Source organism: Passer domesticus, chromosome 3 (genome assembly GCF_036417665.1).
Source record: "Passer domesticus isolate bPasDom1 chromosome 3, bPasDom1.hap1, whole genome shotgun sequence".
Lineage (NCBI taxonomy): Eukaryota > Metazoa > Chordata > Aves > Passeriformes > Passeridae > Passer > Passer domesticus.
The window spans coordinates 37,213,005-37,223,246 of NC_087476.1; the positions used below are offsets into that span (position 1 = coordinate 37,213,005).

The following is a 10,242-nucleotide window of genomic DNA, read 5'->3' on the forward strand; positions in this document are numbered from 1 at the left end:
ATGAGAACTATTTCCAGAGCTGAGCTGGCCCCAAAAGCAGCGCAGCCACGTATATCTCACCTAGTAACACTGCTAAAACCAAGATGTCTCAGCATCTGAGGTGTGAAAGCTCCACAACTCAGATAATCCAGCTATGGGTGGTTGTTGACAGCTGATAGTAGTATTGCCCTGGGTCCAGAGCCCACACTGGAAGCATACAGCTGTGTGAATGCAAAAGAGAGCAGTGCACATGAAAAGAACTAACTGCTAAAATATTGATAAATCTATCAAGAAAGCATAAAAATAATAAAAAAATAAACAGATGCTCAAGTACATCTTGAGATGATGAATTATGGAGGAGAATATGCTGCGAGTTTGCAGGGAAAAAAGGGAATGTGAGTGGGTAGATGAATGAGTGAGAGAAAGCAGGCAAAAAAAATTACCTATCAAACTCTGAGGATACAACCATTTCACTCACTGTCTGCTGTGAAACCATCTGTGTCAAGAAGATGGGTGACTTACAGTAAGTAACTACAGGGGGAAAAGGGGTCTTTCATAAAAAAGACCCAGCCTAGTGAAAACCCCTTAAACCACAGCACCATTATGTAATTCACGAGACTGGAAACTGTTGATCACAAAGTGGACAGAAGATAACAAAGGAATTTCCAGTGGTCATGTGTTGTGTGTTTATTATTTTCCCTGTCCCTGTCTTCCAGCTCAGAGGGGAGAACAACCAGTCTTACTACTGAGTAAGACTGAGGCAAAGAAGGCATTAAGTACCTCAGCCTTTTCCTCCTTCTCTGTTGCTGTGTTTTTACTGCATTTAATAAAGAATGGAGATTCTCCTTGGCCTTCCTTTTGTTGCTTGTGTGTTTAAAAAAACGTTTTTTATTGTCATTTACAGCAGTAGCTTGATTAAGTTCTAGTTGGACTTTTACCCTTCTAATTTTCTCCCTGCATAACTTCACAACATGCTTGTAGTCCTCCCCAGTAGTTGCCCCTTCTTCCAAAGATAATAAACTCAATTTTTCACTTGAGTTCCAGCCGGAACTCTCTGTTCAGCCAGATGGGTCTTTTCCAGTGTCTCATATTTTGGCACATGGGATCAGCCTGCTCTTGTGCCTGCAAGATTTACTTCTTGAAGAACGTCCAACCTTCCTGGACTCCTCTGTCCTTCAGTACTGCCTCCTAAGGGATTTTCCCAACCAGTCTCCTAAACAGGCCAAAGTCTGCATTCTGGAAGTCCAAGGTTCTGCTGACACTCCTACTTAGTTCTCCAGCAACCAAAAACTCCATTATTTTGTCTTCACTGTGCCCAAGAAGGCACCCAGCCATCACTTCACCCACCAGTCCTTCACTGTTTGCAAACAGGTCCAGTGGGCTGCCTTCCCTACTTGGCTCACTCACTGCATATTGCCACATATTCAAGTCCCCTTTGCTAAATAGAAATGTCACCTTTTTTTGGGGAAGAATCCTGCACCTCAAATGGTTTTTAATTCCTCAAATTGAGCAGGGATCAAGGCCACAAGATCACTCATATGCCTTTCATTCATTCCCCTGAGATGAGTGTTTGTGCTGGGGGAAGGACTTAAAATTTTTATTTTGTCTGTCTACAGTTTACCGTATCAGACAATAATGGCAACATTAGAGGATTGCACGAAATCAATTCACTCAAACTAATTTTCAAGTGAAGGCTACAGGTATAAGGCTGAATCACCCCCTGCTGCTAGTCCAGCCCTCAGAGTGCTGCTCCTGAGGCTCTGGAGAGTGAGACAGGAACTCCTCCCCATCACCAGCTCAGTGCAGAGCGACAGGCATGTGCAGCTAAGACTGCACCAGCTTCTTCTGACAACCTGATGAGGATCCATCCACTCTTTCACTTGCAGAACCTCTGACTCACCCTGTACACACTGTGCATTATACTCAGGGCAGGAAGCAGTTGCTCACTATTTTGTTTATCATTGTTGTGTTGTTTGTTTTGCCTCAGTGGAGCACTACTCTAACAATGTTTTGATTTTTCTTTTTTTTTTTTCCCCCAGGGCTTCAGCAGCACAGCATCTGAAGGCTTCACAAGCCTTGATGATTTAAGCCTCCCAACCAGCTTGTGAGGTCAGTGTCACCTCCTTGTTACAGACGGGAAGCAGACAGGCACAGGCAGAAAGTGAGTAACCCAAAGCCACGTGGCTTTCTGCCATTTGTGAGGTGGTGGTAACTCAGCTTCTTCCAACAGTTCCCTGCCTCTTTCACATGATGTTTCCCACAGCTTGAGCAGAGAACAAAGCAAAATGAAGCACAACAAACCCCACCTGAGGTGTCCATACCATGAGGGACAGTGAGAGGAATTTTCTGAGCAGCCACTTGGCCTTGCTCTAGTCACCTCACCCCCTTACATTAAAATGTGGTGGCACTCTCTACCGTGTATTCTGCTCATCAATGTGCAAACTGACTGAACCCACTGAAGTCTGGACTGGAATTGCTGTTGGTGCCCTGCAGGCTCCAGTGAGGGTGGGCTGGGCTGTGGCGAGGGCACAGAACTCACCAACTTGCGGATTTCACATTCGAGGTTCTGAATGCAGTCCAGTTTCCTCTTGCGGCAGCGCTGAGCTGCAATGCGGTTCTTGCTGCGCCGGCGGACGTCGTGGATGAACTCGAGCTGCTCTGAGGTTAGCTTGTGCATCTTTATCATCATCTGGAAATCATTCCTTGGAAGATCTGTGATTTGATCAACAGGAAAAGGAAGTTTCACCTAAAACAAACACAAGACAAGAGCAAAGAGTCATATTTTGCTTGTTCAATGCAAGCTGAACAACAGTGAGCGGAAGGACGATTATCTTTGCTGCCACCCCCTCAATAAACAACAAACCAAGTTTTACACTGAGTAAGTTCTTCCCTTGTGGCACATTGTGGAGGTCCAGATGGTAAGGATAAGACGAGAATCGTACTTAAATCAGAAACACATATGAATCCCAGATAAAAATTTCATCTTTCTACAAAGCCTTAATAAATGATCTCATTGCATTAAAAGAAGGTTTTGTCCACTAAGAGACACAGCCTTTTGGAAAGAGTGAAGTACCTTGCTGCTATTATATTCAAACTAATTTCAAGGAATGGGCTATTACCACAGCAGGAAATGTATATCTGCTCAGACTTCGGGACTCAAAGTTTGATTAAGTATGAGGTTAAAAATACAACCTGACACCTCAAGTGGATGAAAAATAATGTATTGCAATTAGGAAAGGTCACCTAATCAGCATTTCAGCCAAGCAATACACTGTGTAAGAAGAAAGGGTCAGAGAGGTGTGATGCAACATATCCTATCTTGCTAAAATATATATATTTAAAAAGAAACCTATGTATGTTGACACTCTAATATTCTTGGAGACTAAAGAGCACTGAAATTGTATTTCTTGAAAAGGTCAGGGTTTGACTTCAAGAAGCCTAGCAATTATGCATTAAAGCAGAGCAAAACACAAAGCTCCCAGCAGTCTGAAGCAGTAAACACACACTGTGTCAAAAGCTGAAGAATGGTGGATGTGCCCAAAGCCTTTTAGGTTTTTTTGCCGAAATCCATCAGCTTGCTCAAATCAAGGTAAGCACCTCCCCATAGAAACCTTGCTTCACTTAGAGCCTCGGACTGATAACTATTAAAAAACTGATGTTCTTCAGCCAACTGTTGTATTTGGTGGTCAGATAAGAGCCAGCTGACAAAGCTGAAGGAGATGCAGAGTAACTCAGTCAACGCCTTCTTTTTTTGAGTCATACCCACACTGCCCAAAAGATGGCAGTAAATATTTATGTTTCTGTCCCTGTTTGGTACAATCTAACCTCTGGAACAAGGAGACTATTCTGCACACAGGTTATCAAAGAAGGTAAGTTGTTCCAGCCAAACAAAAGATATGGGCTGAAAACATTCCTTTGATATTTAAAACATCCATTGTCTCAAAATGGTGCACTTAATTATTTGGAAATAAAGAAAGTAACAACATGGATTGTAAGTTATCTTCTTCAGAGAGCTGAGTTGTTCAAGCAGAACAGTTTGCTGAGGACACACGTACACCAACACACAGCAGTGGCCTCAGACATTGCCAGCCATGGACCCTCACCAGGCACCTGAACCTGCAGTAACCAGCTCCTCACCTTGTTTAGGGGTGTTCTGGGTGTTTTTTTGTACCCTTCTAACACTGCTCTGTGCATTGCCAAGCCTGGGGTACGTGAAGTTCCATGCAAAGACCTACGACATTCTTTCAGACGGTTTCATGCCCTGAATGTTCATTCGAGCCCCTCTGCCCCACGTATCCAGGCACTGCTCCATAACACACTACTTGACAGGTCAATTTAAAGCAGCAAGGAATGCCAAACACTGCCCAAAGCATCCCAAATTCTTGCTTGTACACACAAAGGCTGACCTTAGGCACAGGGATGTGAACTACCTTGTTTACAGACTGCCAGTTAATGGCATGAAACCTGTTTGATTTCCCCTTCCAGCCTTTGGATAGTTAATATAAACTCAGTGTCACCTGCTTTTTTCTCAAGCTTCTACCAGGATCTGAAAATGAAAACAGCCAGTGCCTTCCTCTGAAAGACATCACAGTTTCACTGCAAAACCAGCCCTTTCATGTTCACAGTTTTTCCTTATTTTCTTAAGACCAAAATGGAAAGCAATGTTAACTTTATTTCTCCCTACCTCTCCCTTTCAAAACACATTTACTTGCAAGGAGGAGAAGTGCTTGCAGCTGGAATGGGAATGAAAGAGAAGTAATTTAAATATGTCAGGTAGAAGCTGCTGAAAGGAAATGGAAAAATAATTTAAAAAATATTCATTAAAAAAAGGGATTGAAAATAAAACCATCTACACAGCAGATCAGAGACTGCTATCAGTAATCCCAGCATAATCCCACTCCTGTCACAGGCAGCACTGCACAGGATTAAAAATGTGAAAGGGAAAGTGGAAGTGAGTCAGACTCATTTCCTTCACCATTCACAGCATTTTTATTGCCTGTCTCCCTCTTCGAAATCAGCTGTCAACTGAAAAAAAAAAATACCAACCCACCAAGCTTTTGGCACGGACACAGTGAATAACTGCACCGGGGTGTTGCTGCAGTGAGAGGCTAAAGTGTTTTACATCTGCACAGGGCAAGACTCTCAGCTGCTATTTATCATAACAGAGTGGTGAGTCATTCTGCTAGAGCCTGCAACTGTGCAGTGGGTGGGATTCATCTGACTCACCCAGAGCTGCCTGAAATGATGGGTTGGGATTACCTAGTGTCCTGCTCCCTTCAGATAGCAATGCTGCACGGCTTCTCCCTCCTTCTGGCTGCAGAAGGAGTGGATTTAAGACTCAGAAAAGATTCTGCATCTCACAGTATCTATGGGAGGTGAGAGAAACTTACCTGAGGTGCCTGAGAAAGACAGTCAATCTTTTCTAAAATATGAAAGAAAACCAAAACAAGTATGCTTTCTTGTAAAGGTTTCTTTCTAATTACTGTGATTTTTTGGTTCAAACTATTTCAAATTAAAAATATAAGTGGGGTCCCTGCTCCTTCCCAGAGTTACTCCAGCCAAAGCTAACCTCACAGAACTCCAAAATCGTCCCTTATCAGCACAATTACTCTTTCCCTGCATTTTTACACCAGCAGAACAAGCTTGTTTTCCACCACACAACAAATAAACTAGCACCTTCTACCACCACTGCAGACTCTACTGCCCCAACTCTGCCAATCCACTCTGGGGAAAAAGGAGACCTCATTAGGATTTTGTGGCATTTCCCCCCCTTATTAGCATTAGGATGCCAGTGGAAATGTCGGTGCTTTGAGAGGTTAAGCCAGAGCAGTGGTGCAGGCAGACAGGGACAGCGACTGACTCAGCACATGCAAGGCCCATATATAACCAATTAATTCCTTCAAGCTTCACTAGTTAGTGCCAGCTTGGATCATATGCCAGTTACTGCTGTTCTGCCCATCTATTGTACTAGTTACTGCTGCTGCTCTCCCCCCTCTCTTTTTTACCTGGAATAAAGGAAAGAACCGAGGATCTGTATTCACTCCCATTAAAATATAAAATGTTAACTCTTGGGAATTTCTTTACCCTATGAGTAACCTTAGCTTCTTCATTCTTTCTTTATAGCTTAATTAAGACATCATCTCATCCTAGCCAAGTGTTAGTAAAGGCAATGAACTTCCCAAGTGTCACTTTAACATTACAGTAACTTAAAGGACAAATATATTATCCGTAAGAAAAAGCAACCATTATGTAGTGGGCATGGGAAGGTGGAACTCATTGTACCAGCTGGTCAGTTGCTCCAGAGCTGTAAGAACAAAACCTGCTGCCTTAGTGCCCTCACATCCTGAAAGCCTCTGCTACTCAAACTTGCTGACTCCTTGGAAGTCTCCCAGGACCCAACCAAGCAATCCAGCCCGGGGGCTCAATCATATTAATACTTTTTTTTTAAAAGCAGAATGGTACTTGGCTTCACACAAAAGAGCCCAAGGCATTAATGTTGTGTTTTCAAGTATCTTCCTTAGCATGCAAGTCTGTCTTCACACTCAGGAAGAAATTCATTCCAGGACAGGAGCTGAGGAGTGTCCACTTGTGATAGGGGCTCAATTGTCTACAGGGTATTTCAGGTACCACTTGTGGTCCTACAGACTAAGGACCTATTCCTGTCCTGATCTCACCTGGACAGAGGCTATCTAAGGAGCACAGAGGTTTTGTGTAATCCCTTTGTATAAGGGATAGCCAAGATGCATTTTCTCATCCCGCTGTCTACTGGCACAGCTAATGCCTTCAAAACACCTCCTTTTTCCAGGTGTCAACTATACCAAGATGGCAGAGGACTGCAAAAGGGGAACTATGAGCCCAGGCAGTGAAGATCTACCATTGTGTCAACAAACCTGGGTCTAAACTGTCCCACTTCAGATGAGCAGGTTCCACTGCAGTGTGTTCTATGTGACACAAGACAACTGATGGCCCTGCAGCAGCGTGGGGTCAACTCCAGCCTCCCCTTGTGAGGGCCATGAGGTGTTTGGGTCAGCAAATGCTGCCTGAGAGGGCACTGCTGTGGAGGCAGCTTGGGTAACCTGTTGATTTGCTACCTGCCTCACAGAAGTGGGGACCAGGCTAATCCCACAGCTGAGTGCTTTAACATCTGGAGATGTGGATGGGATTCTCATCCTTTAGCCCAAGATTTGGATTTGTATTCAGACCACACACTGTTGGTACTAAGAATGCTGGGCTGACCTCTTCCCATTCACTGCTTGCAGTGTCGCCAGCTTCCAGCCCTTCAAAGGGCACAACAGTATGGTACTCCTGCCATTTAACAGGCTTCTCTGAGACCAGGGATAGCTGGTCAGAAACACTGACAGAAGCCACAGGTATACTTAAGAATGGAAGATTACGCAGTGAAATGACAGGGGATAGAGTACAGTATTTCTCTGAAAGAGTTGCTTCTGCAGCTCAAGAACCGGAGTCCTTCAAGAGCTCCTGCAAGATCTTCAGAGCAGAGTATAAAAGAATTGGTTGTAGGGCTCCACGAAATAACACAGGGTTTAAAAGGACCTCCTGAAATTTCAAACTCTCAGTGTTGTTGTAATCCAGCAATTCTTTGCTACCAGTATGGAGATCATTGCTACTGAAGAGAGGAAAGAAAACAAAACTTCCATGAAGTTTATCTTACAAGAGCAATGTTTGACAAGACACCATTTAAACAGACATTGAGAAATAATTCCCAGTGTGCTGCTGATGCCATCCTAGTCAAGAGAACATCTACCAGAAATCAATCTGGAGAATAATTTTTCTCATTTTCAAATTTGCAAGCCTAGCAAAATCAGGAAAGCTGGGGTGACTGACCATCAAATTCTGGGGAGGTATCGCATACCACAGCAAGTTAAAGCCTTCACATGTATTTTTCTTGGTTGCCCTTCTTTCCATGTAACATTCTTCACTGAGCAGGGATATTAAGCAGTGAAGCAGTCTCAGATGAGGTAACTGAGCATGGTTAGAGTAGATTTTGGTAGAGCAGCTTTGGTTTACTCCTCTTTTCTGGGGCTCTGACTTGCAGTATTTTGCTAAGCACCAGCAGATGAACAGAGAAAGGGTGGCTGCCTGTCACTTAACATGGAGGGGTTTGGACTCTTGCTGAAAGTTATTTACCTACAATATCCTCAAAGGTCTAATTGCATTAGCTTTCCCTTTATGAAAACTTCCTTTGAAAAGTAAGTCACTAATCTTTTTAGTGATTTTCTAAATCTTTTTGAAATTCTTTTGAATTCTTTTGAAATACAGATGAGGAGACATTGAATGCAACTCTCCAGATAGTAATAGTTCTTGGAAAACTCCACCTCTTACCTCCTCTTACCCTTGTTTATTTTTTTCCTCAGAAAACTCACTTATCATATTAGACTGAGCTGAGATTTCTTTTTAACTGGTTTAGTAGTACAATATCTTTTACAAATTTTCTAGCAGATAAAACCTCTGAAGTACTTGCTGAAGAAAAAGAATACCAAGGAAAGTAGGTAGTGCAGAAGTTTCTGTTCCTTAAGTAGGTTAACAGATTGACAGACTACTTCCTTCTCAACAATTCATTATTTCAGGGCTTATTGTTTTGTTGTTGCTATTTTTAGCAGGATTGTCAGAACCTGCCTGTAAGTACTGAGTTTAAGTCTTCTCTCTAATATTATATCTCAGATTGATTTTTTCACAACCTGTGGAGACCTGAGAGAACTGAGTGAAAAGAGCAACACAAACTGGTAAATATTTCTGTGAAGTCCCAATAGCTCAAGCTGCAGTCCTGTTCCTGCAGCTCTGTACATGGGTACACCCTACACTGCACTTGCTGCTTCTGTCAGGAAGCCTTAACAAAGGGAGATTGCAGAAGAGTCTTGGTGGCTCCAGGAAGGGAAGCAATAAGCAAGGACATCCTGGAGAAGATTTACCAGTGGTGTTCCAAGGACTGCCACCTCCTCTGACAGTTGTGACTGCCTTCTGCACCTCCAATAAGATGGAGGTCACAAGGTGGGGTCACCTTCACCCACATGGCATCATGCTGAACCCCAGCACCCCACTTCTGGCACCAAACAACTTTGGCCATGTGCTCTGGAATGGCATCTGTCTGTGGGAAAGCAGAATGCCTGAACAAAGCAGAGAGAAGCCTCTCACCTACTTCCCACACAATCAATACACCAGCAAATGATGTTTTGTGACATTAATTCTGGCAGTGACAGCACTCTGTGAGCCAAATTAAGACCAACTAGGTCCAAATTCCAGGGGAACTGAGCAGCCCTGTGAGATAACTGATGGTCAGAGTCCACCAGGCTTATTCCCATCAGGCCATCCCACCCCAATAAAAGCTGACCTGCAGCAGAACCTGCATGGCCACTCTCCAGAAGGTCAAGCATGTCACCCCCAGATATCTTATCAGGTGCTTTTTGAATAGAAGCCCAGAAAACACTGTGTGTTCTGATATGGAGGGGGAAAGGGCTCTGTCTGTGAAGTCATCAGGACAGGAAGGGCAAAGCAACAATTTCAGGAATGGAGAAGGATTCCCATGCAGCTTGCAGGGAGGTGAAGAACAGAAAGCTGTCCATTTCAGACAGTTGTGAGTCTCTCCTGCTGTTTTAATCACAGCCAAACTGCTAAAAGCAGGTAGAGCAACTCATACAAGAACTTCCTGCTGCTGTTACTTATTTTACTACTGTCTGGTTTAAGATACCCTTTACTGAGGTTTCCACAGCAGCAGATCTTGCAGAATACACACCCTAAGTCACTGTATTAATACAGTATTGTTTAATGAGGCTGCAAAGTCTGCTCTTGTATTGGTAACAACCTTCAACAGATCAATTTTAAAACAGAATCTCTACCAAAGCACTGGTGTGATCTGTTTACCCTTGGCTTGTTCAGGATAGTGCAGTGCAACCTCATGGAGCATTAATTTCCTCACCACATTTTTAATGCCTAGCAGTCCTAATCAAAATACCCTGGGAAAAAAAAAAATAAATCCTTATCAGCAGTCCCAGGGAGAAAACTTGCTCAGCAGAAGTTCAGAAAATCTTCCCCAGAGGAAATCAGCAGCAAAACCAGGAGTGGAGCACACCTTTCCTAGCACAGTCTCAGAGCCAGATGTCTGCCTGCCTGCAGCACACCCAGCCAGCCTCCTGTAGCTGCCTGTTTGCTCCTTGCGTGTCCCTCCTCTCATCCATGCTCTCCTGCACATATGGCACATACCTTTTTTCTAGGAAACCACCACCAGCCCCCTGTAAGCTTCTAATT

The 10,242-nt window shown here is 43.6% G+C and overlaps 1 protein-coding gene across 17 annotated transcripts in view; it reads right to left on the reverse strand.

Annotated features, from left to right (window-relative positions):
• BACH2 (BTB domain and CNC homolog 2) overlaps positions 1–10,242 on the reverse strand; it is a 186,364-nt gene that overhangs the window by 7,661 nt on the left and 168,461 nt on the right. For all 17 annotated transcript variants that reach the window (XM_064412674.1, XM_064412685.1, XM_064412669.1 and 14 more), the window contains one exon: positions 2,519–2,725. In XM_064412674.1, coding sequence (XP_064268744.1) covers positions 2,519–2,725 — 207 coding nt within the window. The remainder of the gene's footprint in view (positions 1–2,518; positions 2,726–10,242) is intronic.